Below are 20,971 nucleotides of genomic sequence, written 5' to 3'. Positions count from 1 at the left end.
AGTGCTTGGAATGGTCAGTGCTTAAGATGACAGACTCTGCGTACAAACCAGTTCTTACAGGAAAACAGATTTCTAGACGTGTTTGAGAGAGAATGCAGGATTTCCATGACTTCAGAAGCAGGCACCATTCAGACCATTAATTTTAAAATACACTGTATTAAAACCAAATCAGTAATTAAAACAGAACAAAAAACAATGCAAAAACTCACCACGCAGGCCTCTATTCTAGGATATAAATCCATTTAAGAGCATCACCTTGAAAATAATACAAAGCTCCCTTGACTTCATAAGGACTTCACAGAGGCCCAGAAGTCCACACTAGAAGACACATTCTGAATTTTAAGCTAAGCTAAGGTAAGTGTCTAGCTTCCTTTTTATTGGGCAGTAGCTGATACAAAACTGCAATGCCCTAAATTCGATTGCTTTGGGCATGTTCATATACACATACTATATTAGAAATAAATATTAATTTATCACATATCCCTTATAAAAGACTAACAGGTATCAGATGGACTACATTTTCTTTAATTTAGCTACATACATTGGACCCCATGCTCTCCCTTTCTCTGGGAGAACCAGAAGTTCATGCTGTTGCGTACCACTAAGAAAAGTGAATTCCTGAGAAACAGCTTTGGCCATTTCACTTATGTCTACAGGCATAACATTACTGCAGGAGTTTAGAATGAGATTTATTACATCGCTGTTTTCTGCCTTTGAAAGAGTGCACGTAGAATAGACCAACGATCCACCAGGACGCAATGCTTTAACAGCAGACCTGCAAATAACGAAAAAAAAAAATTCAGCGTAAGAAGTGACATACTGGGGGTGGAGGAACATGTAAAGACTTATAAATCTAGAGTTATAAATAGGTATAAATAAATATGAGAAAAAGAACATCATGAAAACGTCTTAGCAGTATATAATTGACAGTTCAGGAAACTACCTGCAACACATTTTTGCTTTCTCATTTATTAATATATTCTCAGTTAACTGAAGGTATTTTTTATACAACAGTGACAAGCAGAAAGCAGCATCCATTCAGAGTTGCAGAATATACTTCAAACATTTATATGCGCAGCACAACAGTGAAAATGCTGCAACTGTGCATACAAATGCGTTACACCACATCAAAAGTGCTAGTTATATACTTAGCTAGCTGCTTGCATGAACAAATATCAGAATGTACAGTTGCAGTAATAGCCTGAACTAATTACTGGGCTGTAATTTTACAAACATTTCTGCAAATTCTGCAACTTATTTAGCAGGTAAGAGGACTCGGGGGTTTCGCTGAGCCACTACTTTTCAACCTGATTTCCTAAGGAAATATGACTTATTGGATCATATTGTCTGTTTATGTGCCCTTCACCTATTAACCTGTTGACAAATTTTGACTAAACAAAGGCAAAATAGTGGCTTAAGATTTCAGGTATCCTGAAAGTATCCTTCATGACTATCGGTGGATGGACAGAACAGAGGTTCTTTTTCACCTCCCCACTGAAACTGAGTTTAAACAGACTGTTTACTTTCCATTAAAGCAGATCTGCAAGGTCCTTTTCCAGACAGATGAAATATAACCTATGAGACCACAGAAATGGGATATGTAATCTATATTCACCTATTGCAAATTAAACGAGTAAGGAGAAAAACCCCAAATCTTGCACCACAGAAGAGCATTCTTCAAATCCGGTACATAACTGAAAGAGGAAGCTGCCCTAAAAGTTCATTTGCTATTAAAATGCTCTCTTAAGGTAATCCCTTTTAATCATACACTTTGGAGCCTTCGAGGACATAACGGCTCAAAGACTGAGTTGTAAACTCGTATCCAAACAGACCACCTCACTGCTTCTGGAAATCAGATACTACTGGGCTGAAGCAAATACCACATTAAAATACAATTTTTCCCCAAACAAAACTTCTTTTGTTTAAAAACAAGAGAATCTGAACAGGTGAATGCTGTTACTCAGCTTGTGAATATCAGAGAGACAAGAAGGTAGGTGCTCAAGGGACTGCAAGTGTGTCACTGGGAATCTAGCAGGTGCATGAGGGCAGGACAAATACTGGAAGCACGGACTCGTGGAGCACAATGACACACACAGTCATGCTGTATGGAAAGACACTGAATAATCTTAGATTGGTAGATCTTACTGACAATACTGCACTGACCCAAAAAAAGAAAAATCTACAGGGAAAAATAAAAAGAAGAAAAAAAAAAAAAAGAGAAACCCATATCCTCAAACCAGATGAGGTGAGCAGCCCCCAAATGCAGTGAGCCTGATTCCAAGCCCAGATAAACAAACACAATGCCATTGAAACAGCAATTCCTCCAGAGGCAAGCTGAGGACTTGCTAAGGGTGATATCTGAACAAAAACAGTTGAGAAAGGAAAGAAGAAAATACAAGGGGAAAAAGACAAGTCCTTTTAACAGGATGGGGCCTTTTCAGGAAAAGAATCAATAAAGAAAAGTCTCATCACAAGCAGGATCAAAGCAGATCACAGATCAAAGCTACTCTGAAAGCCCTGTCTGAAATAATAAGGAAACACCAGAACAAATGACTGTTTCAGACAGAGATAATACAACTCTGTTCACCTTCCCAGGTGAAAACTCCTGCATATTGTACCCAATCTCTTTCTCTGGGGATTGTACGCGTTATCTTGTTCATTTCTTCTACGAATCTTGGTTACATTAATCAGCAAGCCAAGTACATATTTCACTGGAGTTTAGACTACTCCAATTTTAGTTACCGTAAGAGAACAGAGCTCTCTCAACAGATGATGCTTAAAGAAAAATCAGTGTTTAATACCTTTGTTGTATCAGTCTTCAGTAAAAAGATGGAGAGTGAGCAGATGGCTAGCACATTTAGCCTAAGTGAGTGAGCAGTTCAAGTTCAGCCTGTTATAGGTAAAGAACAGGTTACAGAGTACTTAGGTAGTCTGAATACTTCCAATTTAACTGGGCCTAATGGACTCATTCTAGGATACTTCCAAAATTAGCTAAAGCTATCACAAAATTGCAAGCTTATCTCAGACCTCTGAGTAGTTTTGAGAGCCTGCAAAAATGTTGAAGAATGTTTTAGATGCAGGTTGATATGGGATGACATTTACATCACCACCTTGAGATAGTAAAATAGAGCAGGTGTCATCCTAACGTCCCTTCCACATCTTACTTTCTAAAATTCCGCAGCTTCCAGCATCATGCATTTGAATCGCCCAGCTCCAGATATTCATCCTTCTTCCCCTCCGCATTCCAGCACACATATACTCCTTAGCAGGCTACAAAAGCACCATGACTGGACCTGAGGCCCTAAGCTGTCTCCACCGTCTCTCCAGCTAACTTCCTTGTTTGCAGCCGTCCTGCTGTGGCTGCAGCTGTCCATTTAAAAGGGCAGGGCTTACGCTGCTGCTCTCTGCCCTGTCTGAGCAACCACAGTGCGTCCAGATGTATGGAAGGTAACTATCGTAAAGCAAGGCAAGAATGTACAGCTTTCCCTTCTCATGCACAAGCCAGCAAGAGAACCGCACACTGACCCCCTGTCTCCTTGGACTCATACCAGTTCTGGAAAACATAAAAGCATTTTTCTCCCCGTGTAAGAGTTGCTTGCTTTCTAGCTTTCACATTAGAACTCAAAGAGAACAGGGCTTAAGTCTAAATGGGCTCTCAAAGTTGAGCTGATCTTCACAGTACTATTAGAAACTACCTACTTCACTCGTTTTCATAGAATTTCCCCCTCCAGCTACACCTTTTCCATGCATACGGGAATGCCAACCCATGAGAGGGCAGCTAGTTGACTTGGAAATGTGAAAGTGTTTTTTGCATGACAATCAAGATGTACTTTTAGCATACCTGATAACTTTACTCATAGAAGCAGATAACGGCAACTGCTTTCCTACCTGTAAGATGGATACTACATGAACATTTAAACAAGTGAGAAAATATTTTTACCGACTAAAGGTAAATACGAAGAAAGTAGATAAGCTACAGCTTACAGGGTTAAAAGCCTGGACACTTGCTAAGTGTCCTTTTCTTACCATATATAAAGTAACAACCATTCAAGACAACACTTTCAAAAGCACCGTGCTCCTACTGAGTTGCTGGGCAGTGATTCAGAGGAAAGAGCCGCACGGGCTTCTGAACGAATTCCTGAAAATCTCACATCAAAAAACCCCTAACTCTAAGCCTCCTTAGCTTGGGAATCTTCACTGGCCCATGACCCAAAAAGGTCAGGCTGCTCAGTGCAGTTATCTTTACTCTGAACCTAAATAATGAATTAAAATATCTAAGGATTACTTTACGCTGCAAGGTTAATCAATGTATCTATCCATCTTGTCAAGTTCAGCAACAGTTGTTTCAGTGGCTGTGTTCAAAGTCAACCGACCGCCATCCCTAATTAAGCCGTGCTTGGCTTTTGATAAACCTGCACTGAGCTGCAAAATTCAAAGTGAAGAAGTGCTGGGCTCAAAGACACAGGGTGAGACTGCACTGGGCTAAGCAGATTCAGGGAGTTTGGTCCCCTCGTCAACAGCATGACAGAGAATTCATTCATAAGAGAATTCATTCAAATAAATTTAAGAAACTAGTCTTCCTCTATAATCAACGGAGGGAAACAAGCTTATCCAAGGGATAGGTCAGAGCTGGAGCATAACTTACAGACATCCAGCAGAACCCATGACTGCTACTATGACTCCACCACCTAAGAATGTAAGATTCCTCTCACATTAGGCATCTTGATTATCCCCCAAATCCTTACTTAAAGCTCGACTCTTAGCTGAAGGAATTTGGTGCCTGTTACAAGGTACTTTGTAACATTCAAAAATGGGCTCCAAATCTAGAATGATTAGACAGGGTTCTAGGGCAGAAGACCCTAAAATAGTTTTTCAGCTTCCTCTTATTATAATACATTGTTTAAACATAAAACACATTACTTAAAGGTAACTAATCTGAAGTTATTTTTCTCTTAGTGGTATAGATGACCTTCATGTTTATTAAAGAACTAAAACTTTCAGTTTAAACATAGATCTAGTTATAATTATTCATAATTTTAAATTGAGGTATATACATTTACCATAATGAATTTTACATGTTACAGGCACTAATACTGCAGTTTCATATGGAGAAACATAAGAATACACATTAAAAGCACAGGAAACTTCTCCTGGGGCCTCATAACTTGTTCACCTTTCCCTACAACCATTTTTGTTTTAGTAACATGACAACCCCTTAGTACTTGCAATCAAGGTCCTAAAGAAGCAGCACCACTGTCGGCAGCTGACGTGTAACTCAAGCTTCTATGTTGCATGCTATCATACTACACCACTGCAGAAGTGTGAGGTTATTGTTTTAGCACCGTAAGATAGCCAAGGCATAGCAGAAAAGACTAAAATTGGTGAAATGCATGACAATCCATTAACATGCTCTATTTACCATGTAAGGCCTGTATACAAGATCACCAAGGTCAGTTCTTCCAGGAGACGATATAAAACAGCATGCAAGAGAAGTAATTACATTAAAGAACCGCAGGTACTATTGCACGTTTGTTACAAGACGATATACATGCTAAACTAAAGAAAAAAAAAAGTCAGCTCTTTTCTGGGGTTCTGAACACAACTTTAGTACATATCAGCATATCGCAATTTAGGAGACTTTAGTGATATCAAATAGTCCAAAATTTTAATGATATCTTCAAATCGTCAATAGCTAGGAATTACAATAGCTGGAAAACTGCAGGATAGAGTGAGATTCACTGGCACATTATTCTGAAGAAACTTGCCTGATGCTTCTCCACACTTGCTTTAAAATACTGACATTATCACTTTATAGCCACCGAATCCACACTTAAATCTTTCCAGCACATAAGCGCAAGACAAATCTGTAAGCTAAATGAAAGGGTGGTTGATGTCCATCCCATTCAGGAAGTACACTACAACAATTTAACACATGCAGATTGCTCCCTTCCTCATTCTAAATGAGTTTTTTTCCAAAAAAAAAAAAAAAAAAAAGTATTAGCAATACTTTAGATTTTTACCGGGTGTGTCTTTGGATACAGGTTCAATGCCACATCAGAGGTACAGAAGATGCATTAGAGTAATCTATCCTAACCCCTTGTATTACAGGAGTACTGGATGAGATTTTTAAAAGAGATATATTATTTTAAAGCAGTTTTGTTTAGTTTATTTCTCAAGATTGACTTTAAATCTAACAATGGAGAAGACGCTAAGAACAAATTAGGGAAAACAGAGTAGTATTATTTAATATCTGTCCTGGTTTCGGCTGGGATAGAGTTAAATTTCTTCCTAGTGCTGTGTTTTGGATTTAGTATGAGAAGAATGTTGATAACACACTGATGTTTTCAGTTGTTGCTAAGTACCCTGATAGTCAAGGACATTCAGCTCAAGAAAAACAAAACAAAACAAAACAAGCGTTGGGAGGGAGCACAGCCAGGACAGCCAGCCCAGCTGGCCAACGGGGTATTCCATACCACGTGACGTCATGCTCAGTATATGAACGGTAGGTGTGATCCAGGAAGTAGCGATCGCCACTTGGTTATCGGTCAGCGCGGGTGGTGAGCAATTGCATTGTGTATCACTCGTTTTGTATATTCTATCATTATCATTATTATTTTCCCTTTTCTGTCCTATTAAACTGTCTTTATCTCAACCCATGAGTTTTTCTCACTCTTACCCTTCCGATTCTCTCCCCGTCCCACTGGGAGGGGAGGAGTGAGCGAGCAGCTGCGTGGTATTTGGCTGCCTGCCAGATTAAACCACAACAATATCTCAGGCAAAAAAGACCACTCTAGAGCCATGTGACAACTCTAAAAAAAAAACCCAACTCTTACATAAAACCAAAACGTAGTTAGCCAGAACCCAAAAAGAGGAGTTTTCACACTTACAGAAAATTAAACATGATAGGCTGACATTTTGTTCATTCTAAAAATCTTGGTATCTCAAACATCCTTTTAAAAATAGGCAGACGATAAATATATATTTCATACTATAGGTAGCACCTGCACGTCCAGCCTACTTCTCCTGTGCTTGGATTTACGTTGCATGCCATTGGAAGGGTCAGCATTAATTATGTTAATCATTCAACCATTTTCAGTATTAAAGTAAAAAGATTACATATGTTTTAGGGCAATTTTAAAATAATATAACACTTCAACAGTGCCATCTTTTGGCAACTGGGATGTATTTCTGCTCAATATGCAAGATAATGTCTGATCAGAACAAAAACTGCCAACCCTTTTACAAGCTATTCAAGAAACAAAGCATCTCAAGATGCATTTGCTTTTATCCGCAATCCTATTCTTTTTATTGACTAAAGATAACACCCATTTCTTCTTCCTCTTACAAGAGTCCAGATACATCGTGGTAATATGGTCTGCATGTTAAAGGTTTTGCTTTTTTTTTCTCCAAACCAAGTCAAAACGATAAGTAAATTCCTCCTGTGTCAAAATACCAATTTTTTAATACTTTGTGATGGGCAGTGACAGAGGCGCACAGGAGACAGAGTATTCTCTCCATACTCCAAGCATGTACTCCCTCTGCTCCTCTCCAAGTAAGCTTTGCTACTATGGAGAGACATTGCGGTTCAGAATAACATGGTAGCAACAAGAGAAACATGCAGTGAACCAATTTTTTTCAGCATTAGATTGAACTATAAATGAAAGCAGACACAGCCACCAATAAAAACCCAAAACCCAAACACCACAAACCCAAAAAACCCACCCTGTTCTGCTCTAGCCAGAATTTGCCCCCAAAATTCTGACAAATAACATTTCTATAGCAAATAATCTTAAATTCCTCTAAAGCAAAGACTGAACCTTCAGTTCAACATTACTGAGATTTCTCCTCGAACGCGTGGTGAGTTCTGAAACACTCATCCTGTTAACACAGGGCTATGAGATATCCTCTGCAATACCAGAACAGCAGTGCTCTTGTAGATTAGCTTATTTCCCATTCTCAGATTTAAGAAGTGCCAACGCAATGCTCAAGAACTTTGCTTCCACTCTCAATGTTGCAGCTGCCTCGCACACGCACATGCTGGGCTTCCGCATGCTCAGTATCACTAACAGCAAGGCCGTTTCTAGCTGGCTAGCCTCCAGCAGCCAGAGGTAGTCCACCTGTCCTGCTGTGGCAAACCTTCAATCCTTCCGTCGTTTTAGTCATCCCAGAATTACCTTCTTACCTTATTACGCTCTCAGAGGTCCATCCCTCTTCCCAACTTAAACTTATTATTTACAAGAAGAAAAACATACATAGCCCAAGCAGAACTTTCTCAGCTACAGAAGGGAGAAGAAAAGACTTTTGAAGCCCGCTACAGACTTTGCCAACAGCTTTAATGTTTTTCATTACAGCTTATGAACCACAAGTATACATAGAAAGGACTGAAGGTGAAATTAAAGCAAAATTTGTGTCTGAACAGCTACCTAGCTGCTGGGTAGCTTATTTGTTTATTCGTGCATTTATTTATTAATTCAGTAAACTTTGTTTTGCAACATATCATAAGAGACTTGATCCGTAAGTTACTCACAGGGCACTGCCAAAGGCTTAAGGAACCAGGCAGTACTTAAAATCATAAACTATTTGTTGTAACATCTCTGCTGGAAGACAAAATGGAGCCACGACAATGGCCACAGCACTCACTCTTTGTGAAGAAATGCAAAACAACCATGAGTCTAAAAAACTCAGTAAAATGACTCATACCTCCAGCAATAAAGCCAACAGTGTTTGGGGAATGACACAGCACAAACATGCCACATTTAAGCATACGAAATTAGAATAAAAAACAAAAGCTCCCTGTCCAGTCAGCAGCTATCTAACTGTTTTCATCCAGAGGGGCAAGGAAGCACAGAGAGCGAACACGGTTGCACAGCAATACACCCTGAACAGCACACCCAGTTTGGAGCCTGGGGCCAGCAGTCTATATAAACTATTCAGCTTTGCCAAGATGGAAAGTGGTTAAAGAAGGAATCATCCACACAACCCACAGAGGATTTGTTGGTCCAACAGCTGCAATTCTAAAAAATTCCCAGTGGAGCTAGTTGACTAGACGGTTATGGATGACGAGTGGATTAAATGGTCCGCTACAAAAGAGCAAGAGGAAAAATTCCAGGGAAAGAGCTGAAAACCTGTGTGGAGAAGCAATCTTCAGTGTGGTTTTCCCAACTTTCCTATGTGCTTTCTTTCCCTTCTCCACAGAAAATGGCATCCACTTCACTTCCTCAGCTCACCTCTCCCTCTCTGGTACCGCGGTTCAGAATTCCCTCAGGTCACTCCAGAACGCCCCTGAAATGCACCCAGGGAGCTCCTGTGCAGGAGTCCAGCACGCTCTGACATGGAAATCGGTGGCACAAGGCGGCTGCCGTGTTTGTTAAGGGACTCCCTTGTGCTTCTCCTTCCCCCACGACATTCAGCCTTGCCATCCTTTTAATGCCTGACACTAAAACCCAAGCAACTTCTACAATGGTAAATTTTTTTAAAGGCTCAAGTCACTGGCTCTCCTTGCCTTTGCAAAGAACATTAAAGGCTGAGATTTTTTCATCAGTAGCAAATCACAAACAAAACTGAATCACTTTGCCTGGACAGGACAACTAGCTAATTGCGAGTATCTTCCTTTTTACTTCATCATTACAGGCCCATGCGCTACAAAGGCTTTTGTCTTAATCAAAGCAGAAATGGTAGAGTGGTACCATATGCTAAATATATGATGGTATATTTATAAAAAGCAATTTTTGCCTTCATTCTACAACAACAACAAACCCCCACAACTAAGAGCACACAATTCCTCTTCTAGTGGAAAACTCTACATTTCAGTGAAAACACAGAGGTGACACTGAATGCAGGAGGAGGAGCATCAGGATTTTTCCAGTAAATCACAGTATTTACTACACACTATGTGAAAAAGACTCTTTTTCAACACATAAATCTAAGACTATATGTATTCTATGAAACCATGTCACTAATTTTCACATACCAAAGAAAACAGAGCAGCTTGTAACTTAAGGTTTGTTATATTTGTGTCCTACGTTTTCACCAGAAGTTTTAACATTTATTCTAAGTAAGATATATTTTCAAAGGTCTGAACAGGAGAAAATAAAGCGGGTCCTGTAGCATGTAGATTAGCCTTTAGAGATTTAGATTGCCAATTCTACCTGATGACTTAAGGGAAAATGTCAATCTCATTTTACTTCCTATGTGTGTAGATTGGTAAACTACCATACAAAGTGGCTGCATGTTCAGCAATCTCTGCTCTGAGACAGAAGCAGCAAGACAAACACAGATCAAAAGCTTTATGAAGCCACTTGGACAACACCTGGTTACTTACATATGACATTAACTAATGGTTTAAGTACCCTTTAATTCAGAAAAATCGGTTCAGAATATTTGGGTTGAGGTTTTTTTATTTTTCCTTCCAAGTAAAAGGATGTGCACAACCCTCCTACCTCCCAAACTATTCAATAAGAAAGAAAAAAAAAATCCAAACTCAAAGCTTCTGGTAACCTTTTCTTGAAAAAGATCAGCAATTTCAAATACCATGTTATGATTGATATCCAAAGCAAAAAAGTTCTTTGTACAGAAACACTCATTTTATCTCACTATTGCATTCCACTTGCATAGGGTTTGTACGAGGAGATATGTATGTTATACAGAACCAGACACAGTTCCTTAAAAATCATATTTATAAGCAAAATAGGGATTGAAACATTTCATTAACTAGGAAGAATAAAGGGTCTTCTGGATTTCTCAAGGCAAGTTTAATGCTTCATTCTGAGTTCTTAAAAATGAGAATACATACAACTTGAAAGAAATCACCTAGGAAAATGAGCATTTTGAACGGCTTATTTTGCCACCAGTAATCCAAAGCACAGTTCAGACTTCTCTGAATTCCCCCAAATCTCTTAACTTTGTGTGTGCACGTCTTAGGTATTCAAAACAATCTCCCTTGTAGCTAACTACTTGGGAGAAAAAGAGTTGAAAAAGGAAGGTCAGCCAATATGTATCTTTTAAAGTTAGTCTGAGCTCCTGTGAACCAGAACTCTATTAAACACCAATTAGAGCTGTTTAATTACTGAGAGATGTTGTCTATAGAAGAGTTACAGTAGTCTGAATGTCTTTGCTGCATTTTCTAAATAGTATCCTGTTGGATTTATTTTCAGCTGAACCCTAACACAGTTTCTTTCAGCTGCAGTAACTGGTCTAGGAATAATTACCACATCCGTAACAGTTTCACCATTAAGTTATTATGCACTCGAGCTTAACCCAAAATTTAATTTCTATCTGAGAACTGATAACGTTGGTAAATTCACTTATGAGAACCACTGCATTTTGTGCTAGCATTCAGTATCGGGAAATGAACATTCCTTCCTTCCTTTGCAATTTGTTTTCTGCATGAACACTCCAAATAATAACAAGATTTGCAGTGTGTTCTTGGATTATAGCACTCAGCAGGGGATGCTTTGGTTTTGGTATTAACAATCATTACAGTCTCAATTTCCTTCAAATCAGTGGTGCCCTCACTGCTTATAAAATTTGCTGTTCAGCATTTATGCCAGTTATTTACATTTCACATTTTATTCAGACTGGAGTAGGAAGATCGTTGCATCAGTTTCAACACTTCTTCTAGATCTTCATTCTCTGAAGCCTCTAGGTACTTAATAAATTACACTGTACTGCATACTGCAAAAAATACTTTTCCTTCCTTCACTTCCTCTCTGATGTCCCCAGCTTCCCCCCTAAGCAGATCTGCTAAAAAAAAAAAAAAAAAAAAAAAGAGCACACAAGATGACCTTATACTTAATACTACTGCTAAACTGAAATAATGCTTGGTCCTTATACTTTAAGCTTCATCTTCAAATCACACAATATTTCTTACACTACTCTCAACAAAGTTTCTGGGATCCAGCTTTATACTTGTTTTTGTTCTACAGATACAGGAACCAAGGTAAGAAATAGCCACAAGCATAAAGCACCAGGTAATCTTAATAGATAAGCCAGAGGTACATCTACATGAGCTGACTCACCTAAGATGCAATACAGCTGGATTAATGTCGGTTCAGCCGTCCTGAATATTACTGGAAGTATCAGAGACGGGATTCAAACTCAATTTTTTATTTATAATTATGCACCCTAGCCATAAAACAAAGGCTCGAATAGGGTAGCATTCCACAATTTTAGTTTCGCCAAACTTCTAATGCACTTGCATGAATCATTTAGTATTTCCTTTTTCCCTTTCACATGGGATCTGAGATGTCTTTAGTATTGGAAATTCATTCTAAAGTGATCAGATAAAAGGAACAATAAAAATACAGTGGACAGCTATACCATTTACTAAGTATATGTCAAATATTCTACCCAATAACTTGTAATCTCTAACTCTTGAAACTAACCATTTATTTCATATGCTCCAAAATCTTTTAAAAGACAAAAAAAATTCCAGTGCACATAACAATAGATTGGTCAATCTACAGAACTACTCAGACCTATGTTGAGCAATGAAATTGAAATTACCATCCTTTTACTTCAATTTACATATCAAAAGTATTTTGTCCTTACAAATCTAATTCTTATTGCTGTTGCTATAGTAAAGTATACTTTCAACAGAAGCAAAGTTCTCTTCTTAATTGAGGAATAATTCAATTAAACCTGATTTGGGCTGACAGGAATGTCTCCTTTTTTTAAAAACAAAGTTCCTGCTGTCATGAGTTCTCCACTTCAGAATTACAATCTGGAGTGATTTATGCAAATTCTCAAAATTTCTCTGCATGATATACGCTTTCTTTTGGTAGGGGTTCACAAATTGGATTTTATATGTCAAATATTGAAAAGGGAAAACTGAAACAGGTCAGTGTTTTAAATGTGATTGATTTCTTCAAAGGAAATGGGTGACATGATGCATTACTGCAATAACATACTCATATTTCTGTTATAAATCATAGGCTTCTGCTAGGCCTTTTTCAACTGGAAGTCATGCAAAACTATCTTGAACAGCTGCAATGGGAACTTTCCATAAAAACTTTCTTTCTCTTTTTTATAATATGTTATTTTTCCCTCAATTTGTTTTGACAGATGGACTTCAGGCATGACTGTTACTTTGAAAAAAAACCACTGAAGTCTAGAAGGTATTATTGGGAAATCACTTTTTTTTTCCCCCCAACAAGAAAAACTGTAGAGTTTGAAATGCTTCACAAATGCTAGCCAATGGCTAGTATCACTAAAAAGTGTAATACATGACAACCTTGATTTGGATTATTGGATGGATGTTCTTGAAAAATAAACAAACAATCCTTCCTGCCCCACCAAACCTCATACTCTTTTACTTTTTTACCCTATCGATTATGATCAGTAGTCTTTCTGTGCTACAAATAGTCAAATGGGTATTAAATTCAAGCAGCATGTAAGAATGTGCAATAGTGGACTCAATTTCTTCATATAAACAGTGCAGAAAGCAAATTCTGAAGCAGCGTTAACTAATGACCTAAGTGACGGTTGGTAACCAGTCCTGACTTACAGCTCGGTTACCAAAAAGACAGTAACAAAGAAACGTAAGGGATAATTCTGTGAAAGAACAGCAACAACAAAAGGAGTTTGGGGAAGAATGCCCAGCTTGGCAGGTTTATATCTTACTTTCACAGATAGTTAAAAAAACACTATTAAAAATTATATGTGTGTTTTTGCTTCAGCTGAGGAATATATCTGAAACCATTTTAGCTGTGTCCACCAAAAATATTTTGATATGGTACAAGACTGTTCTGAGTCACCTGAAAATGGACATATATGTGAATAAGCGAGTTAAGAGGACTGTACAGCAGTATGGTAGTAGAGGACCTAGGCCTCACTGCTTATATTACCCCATATAAATTTCCATATTCACATTAACCTAGATCAACTGTTTATTCTAAACAGCATTGCAACAACATATTCTTCACATTCTTTTTACATGGTGAAACCTTGGTTTGGTTATTTAACATGACAAATCTTGCCTCCATGTAATTTTTAATAATTATGAAAAGCTCCTTTAATAGCTTTCCTTTGCACTTCTCACCTTAGCAGCTGGAATTGTAGAAATGATAACTCCTTCCTTTGTATTAGCCTAAGTGTGGCTTGCTGAAAATCAGAAGAGAATAGCCAACTTCTGTCATTTGAGCAAGGAGCATCAACCAGTACCTATACAATAAATAAGAGCAAATAAGACAATTCACAATAAAGATATTTACTTTCTGAACACTGTAAGCCAAAAATCTATTTAACTTACTTTTGCAAACACTTAGAACACCCTTTTTATTTTCATTTTAGGGGCAGAAATGATCTAATTACTATTTTGAGATGTCTTTATGGAGTTATCGAGGGGGGCAGGGGGATGGAGATAAGAAATTACTTCTCCAAAAGTACCCTCTACCTGAATAGCTCTCACTTGTTCCCCCCTTCCTAATTACATATCATGCAAAGAACACAGCTACAAGGTCTTCAGAATTCACTACCAAGGCTAAATGGGCAGCATCATCTAACACATGAATAAATGCACAACAGGTTTCATAAAGTGATTCCTGAGGCTCTGCAAATCCTGTACATGACCTTGGTTCCCCTTGATAGGTCAGATATTTTTGTGGGGGCCAGAAAAAAAAAAATTTAAAAGAGAGCAGCATAAGAAGAAGAATAACGCAGAAATGTCATTTGCTAGCCAGTAGTAACGTTACCTTGTCATATAATTCAGGCTTAAGATCTCCAATCTGCCTACCATCCAGCTTAGAGACCATTATTAAGTTAATCAAAGGATCCGGGATGAAGGATTCTATTGTTTGTTTCAACCATCTTGACCTCAAATCATCATATTCGTTACAGTGAAACTGACCTTAGAAAATAAAAAAAATGAAGTAAACACCCTAAAATAAGTATTTGTTTTTTCCGTTTTGCTTTTTTACAAATATAAAGGGTTACACCAATTTCAGAAGTTCTACTGTTTTGCCATGACTGCCATAAAGTTTACACCTTATGTGCATATGTTATTGCAGTTTTATAACACTGCTGAATTTTTATAAACCCAAGTAAATTTCAACATGCTCCTACAGTGCAATCCATAAATATTTACTAGCAAATACTTACTGTATTGAAATTTTACTTCCACAGTAAAACAAACTTTAAACATGATCCATATGCAAAGACCAGTGCTAAGTGAGTGCCTTTCTGGGCTCCTTAAGCCATTGTCTGAATGAAGTACATGCCCCTTATTAATTAATTAATTGCCTTTTAAATAAATAAAATATCAGTTTTGTGTATCCTAAGCTGAGCAGTCCAACCCCTTATTTATTTGAAATTTAAGCTAGAAGTGTTTTAACAAAAGCCTTTTGGTTGCACTTACTTTTAACAATGCAGCCAGAGTAGTTACCCCTTCAGAAGAAACACTGCTGTTGCTTGTACCCAGACCAGAAACAGAACATGGTATTTTTTCCTCTTAGTCCTGTTTTCTAATTTAGTAAAATTTCTATTTTCATGTCTCCACAGGTTGTCTTACACCATGTTTGCCACACACAATACGGTACATCTTAGCATTCACTGAGGTATATTAAGAATCAACTTCCTTACATCTTAAGTCCTCAGCAACAATATGGGATCTTCAGAAGCAGGAATGGGATAAAAATTGATTTTTTCAAACTTTTTGAAAGGGCAGGCCGTATTTAATTTACCTCACTGGCATCACCTCATTCCTCTAGAAGAGGGAGGGAGAACCAGCTGTAATCAACAGGTGCAGGTAGTTATAGTAATGGTCTGTCATAAGGTGCCGTGAACATTTTGAGACAATTACCACCCAAGCCTACATATAAACTTGGAAAGAGCAATCACAGCTTGCTTTAACTCCCCGGCCTGGAAGAACTGAGCTGCTGCTTGCTGTTGCCTTCTAAACACTGTGATTATCTTAGTGCCCTTCTGCAATACCTAGGTGGATTGAGACACAGAGCTTATTAAATACTGATACAGACCAATTCCTCATCATAAGCTTTCTCCCTCTGCCTAGATCTTGCACATTTAATTTGTTATGCTCTGTTTTACATCAGCACACTTAAATTTACTTATACTATTTGCATAGCACTGGCGAGAGAGGTAGCAGAGGAAAAGAAAAAAAGGAAAAAAAAGTACAAGTATTCTAAGATTGCAGATTACTTACCTCCCTGTGCCAACAAATCTATGTGATTTTAAGTAACTTCTTGGGAAGTAACAATAAGGGAACCAGTGGAGGAAGAAAAACATAGAGCTACTCCACTTTTGTCTGTCAGTCTGCAGTAACATATACTTAAATAGCCACTGCATTTTTCATCCTCTTTTAGATAAACAGACTTCATAAAAATCTTCCTAAAGAGCATGGAACTACTTGGAATATAAGTTGTTGTTTGTTTTTTTGCCCCCAATCCAAATCTTGCACAGAACACAGGCACAACTGAAATAGTCCAGGCACAGAGCCAGGGATCAGCTTCTAACAGCACCTCAAGACATTACCTGGATAGGCACACTGCAGTATGGCTACTGATTTACCCCCTGGTGCAGCACAGAGATCCAAAACGTCTTCCCCATCTTTCACTTCTAACGCCAGCACTGGCAACAGCGAAGCAGCATTCAGCAGATAATACTCTTTCAGTTTACCAGCCTGGTGCTTTTGTGCAGGGAATCTCCCAGGAGTTCTCCTGATGTAACACTTCAACGATGCCGGAAGATAGGGCAAAGGCCCTTGAAAGGCAGGGTGATACCCCTTCACATGCAAGGTGCTCTCCAGTTCAGCAGACTGGCTGAACTTGTTAAGCAGGACAGCGTACTGCCAGCACAACGGGTATGTGAGTACATCTCTAAATCGAAAGAAGGAAAAACTATTTAGTAACTCGGCAAACAAAATGAGCTTTCCATAGTGTAAGAAGCCTTTTCGTACATAAGGGTAACAATCTCACCATTGGATGATTCTGGTACAATCAAAAAGGAATCATTTTGATTACATATGATTAAGAAAAGTATGCAGGAAAATAATTTTAACAGGAAATCAAGCCACCGTTTTCTCTAATTATTGCATTTAAAACACTTCTTCTGAAACATGATGTCCTCTATTTTTCCCAATTCTTTAACAAATGACTGTAGAAGTTATAAATTATGAAGCATAATGCTCTTTCTGACTATCAAGTACTTCCCTAGGGACAAAGAACTGTAATATTAGTTGTAAATATCACAACAAAAAGAATCATATTGGCTTTGCAATGGTTATTCCAGCCAACACGGTAAAATGCAGTTTTTACAAGTGTTCTCTTCTAAATTTCCTTTTATGTTCTGCAAACATTGGGCCAGAAAAACTTAATCCAATAGATATTCCTGGAAGACAATAAAAAGCAGTGCCTATACAGTAGGAACTCACTTGTTCGTATTTCAGTTCACTTTTTCAGACCTTTCTTACATGGATTTTCCCCATTTTCTATTTGAATTTCTTTCAGTATTTTTTCATTTAGCCTCAAAAAATACTCCTCAGGAATATTCACTGCCTAGAAGAGAAATATGCATTGATCCAACCTAAAAGTGTTTTTAAGTTGATTCACTTAAACTAATGCTATACATCTATGCTTTTTTTTTTTTTAAAAAAAACAATGGAGGCACTTATTTTAAACTACTTTTTAATCCAAACAGGCTAAACCAAAGAGGTTACTCAGAGGAATCACATGGTTTCTAAGACTCTGATCACGTAAGATGCTTTTCCTTTCAAAGTAACGTGGCACTGATTATGGGAGCACTCCTCATGCACTTTAGGTCAAAGTCAACTGCTTTTGTTCAAATTCCTGTTGAAAAGTATATAAGCTAAGCAGTGAACTTCTCCAGAAGGGCTCTTCTGGTGGCTTTCCTACAAGTGACAACCACTAGCTAGCAGGGAAGGGAAGATGTCTTCTCTCGATACCACAGCCAGTTCTTTAGCAGCTGTGTGATCAAGGCTCATATTAAGTGATAGCCTTTTCTGTACATGTTGTTAATACCCAATTTCTTCTAATGAAACAAATCAGGGGATGTATTTCTCTCCTAACATCTTTGTCCCAGTCTCTCAAGATAATATAAAGCTGTAGGAAAAAAAAACCCTAACAGCAGCTGTTAAGTATAAAGGGATGCTTTTTGGACCATGTTTTTACAAAACAGTCAACAAACACATAAGATGGCAGTCTCCTTGCAATGCATATGCATACAGGAGAACAGAAGCTTCATCACGTCCAAAAGAATCATGTCAAGGAAAAAACTGAAAAAATCCAAGTTTTAGTCCTCTCTTATTTAACACTTTTATGCTAGTTCTAAACTGAAAACTAACTGAAGCAGGTGTTACAGTCCATGACTCTTTTCCAAATTATTTTATGAAGCACCTAAGAAATAACAGAACCTCTCTTCTCCCTTCCCCATCTCTCCAAAACAACAGACCTGACACTGGTCCATGTATCTCCCAGTTCCGTTGTGTACTGCTTCTCAAAATGATCCAGAACGACTTGACAAATCTGCTTTTGAAGTTTCCCTTTGGTTTTATTTTCCAGCTTCAGAAAAAGGAGGAAAAAATAAAAGCAGTAAAACCAAACAAATTAAACACTCCCTTGTTCTCACTGGAATTGTTAAAAGAACATTTTACCAATTTAAATCAACTTAGTATCAGTGATATTAGGATGCTCAAATATCAAGGTCCCATCACACAAGATCAAGACGTAACAGAAATTTCAGAGAACAAACAAGTTAAACTAGCCACCTCTTTTTCCCTACCTGTGAAGAGGTCATTCAAAGCTTGCTGATAATACCCCTCCATACCCACTATGCTAATAATACAGTGGTCCCTGGGACTCTACGCCAAGAGCAAAATAAGCAAGGCATGATTGATCCTGCACTACGATCACCTCTGCCAAGATGTACCCATGTGCTTAACTAAAAGAAATAAATTAATTTGAATCATTGTACAAGTCAGCTGGAGTTGAGCCACAAAGCACTGCAATAACTAATTTATTCCAGGAACAAGGAAAAAAAAAAAGGCTATACTTCTTGATTCTTTTTTTTTAACCTATGAAAATTTTATGTTTTATTGGGGGGGGAGGGGAAGAACTGTTGGTTTCTAAGCAAACTTGTGCTATTCAGAAGGAAAACCCCAAAGGCAAACACTAAATTTTGCTGGATTTCCCTCCCTAAGGATATGCAGCAGCGCCCCCCTCCAACCACCCTACCACCCTTCCTCCTGCTGCCCTTTCCTGCCGAACACCGGTCCCCTCTGAACAGAAACACTTAATTAACAGGAGGTAGCATCTGAAGGACCTGCTAAGCTCCGAGGTACTTCTGTTGTCTGTTAATTTCTCCATCAAACACCACAGTGCGTTTGTGGGTCCGGTTGTGGTATCTCCAACATCAAGCGACTCCTGTACAAGAGGGCCGCACCGCCTCACGGAGGGAGCTACCGCTGCACCGCGGCCAAGCGTGGGCGGGCACGGCACCGAAGGCAGAACTGGATACGAGGAGCTGTCAGCACAGAGTGCGGCAATCAAAGATATACAGGGGGGACAAGGGGACTACAGATAGGGCTTAACCGTTGCGGAGCGGGACCCCGACACTGGTGGCGAGAGGGTATCGGGGCGCCTTCTGCAGCTACAAACGCCCCCCGGAGCGTTAAAACACCCCAAACCGCCAACGCCGCCGTTTCAAGCTCAAGAGGCTTCGCTCGCAACAGATGGGCCCTCCGCGCTGCCCTGCTCGCAGGCAGGCAGGCGCCACGGCCCCTCTCGGGCAGAGGCGAGGAGGGGCCGCCGCCCCACGGCCGCTCCCGCAGGCGGAGGCAGGGCCCAGCGCCGGCGGAGAGGACTACTCCCGTACCGGTGTACGGGCCCGAGCCCGCGGAAGGGCACCCGCCAGGGACGCGCAGGAAGGGACCGAGCGCCCCTCCCGCCCCGCTTCCGGCTGCCGAGGCCGAGCCGCGCCGCCCCCCCCCGCCAGCGCCTCACCTGCTCCGAGGCACGGGCGGCCGCTCGCCGCGGCAGGAAGGCGGCCCCGGCCCGGGGAGGCGGTGGCAGCAGCAGCCGGGCCGCCGCGCGCAGCAGCCGCATGGCCGGAACCGGGCGGGGCGGCGGGACCGGGGCGCCCCCCGGGGGCCGAGGCGGCAGCTCCGCCGCCCGGCCCCGCCGCTGCCGCCGCCCTCCTTGTGTGCTGTGGGGCCCGGGCGGTGCCGGGGTTGGTCTGTTTGTTCTGTTGGGCTTTTTGTTGCTGGGCAGCAAGGAAAGCTTCTATAGGTACGTCGGGGGTAAAAGGAAGACTAGGGAAAATGTGGGCCCTCTCCGGAAGGAAGTGGGAGACCTGGTTACCCGGGATATGGAGAAGGCTGAGGTACTCAATGACTTTTTTGCCTCGGTCTTCACCGGCAAGTGCTCGAGCCTCACTGCCCAAGTCGCACAAGACAAAGGCAGGGACTGGGAGAATGAAGAGCCGCCCACTGCAGGAGAAGATCAGGTTCGAGGCCATCTAAGGAACCTGAAGGTGCCCAAGTCCATGGGACCCGAAGAGATCCATCCGTGGGTCCTGAAGGAACTGGTGGATGAAGTTGATAAGCCACTATCCATCGTATTTGAGAAGTCGTGGCAGTCCAGTGAAGTTCCCGCTGACTGGAAAAAGGGGAACATAACCCCCATTTTTAAAAAGGGAAGAAAGGAAGACCCAGGGAACTACAGGCCAGTCAGTCTCATCTCTGTGCCTGGGAAGATCATGGAACAGATCCTCCTGGAAGCTACGCTAAGGCACATGGAGGACAGGGAGGTGATTCAAGACAGCCAGCATGCCTTCACCAAAGGCAAGTCCTGCCTGACCAACCTTCTATGACGGAGTGACTACATCAGTGGACTTCGGAAGGGCTACCAATGTCATCTCTCTGGACCTCTGTAAGGCCTTTGATATGGGCCCCCACAACATCCTTCTCTCTAAACTGGAGAGGTACGGATTTGATGAGTGCACT

The 20,971-nt window shown here is 40.1% G+C and overlaps 1 protein-coding gene across 1 annotated transcript; it reads right to left on the bottom strand.

The window, feature by feature from the left end:
• Positions 1–504: 504 nt before the first annotated feature.
• Positions 505–20,072, bottom strand: NSUN3 (NOP2/Sun RNA methyltransferase 3). The gene is made up of 6 exons (XM_075169497.1): positions 19,971–20,072; positions 18,421–18,530; positions 16,486–16,829; positions 14,691–14,845; positions 14,039–14,160; positions 505–775 (listed from the first exon to the last, which is right to left on the bottom strand). Exons 1-6 carry the CDS (start codon positions 20,070–20,072, stop codon positions 514–516), a joined length of 1,095 nt encoding a protein of 364 aa, XP_075025598.1. The 3' UTR covers positions 505–513.
• Positions 20,073–20,971: the final 899 nt, after the last annotated feature.

This window comes from Calonectris borealis, chromosome 1 (assembly GCF_964195595.1).
Source record: "Calonectris borealis chromosome 1, bCalBor7.hap1.2, whole genome shotgun sequence".
Classification (NCBI taxonomy): Eukaryota; Metazoa; Chordata; class Aves; order Procellariiformes; family Procellariidae; genus Calonectris; species Calonectris borealis.
Note: the sequence above shows the minus strand (reverse complement) of the source record. Positions and strands in the feature narration are given on the sequence as shown.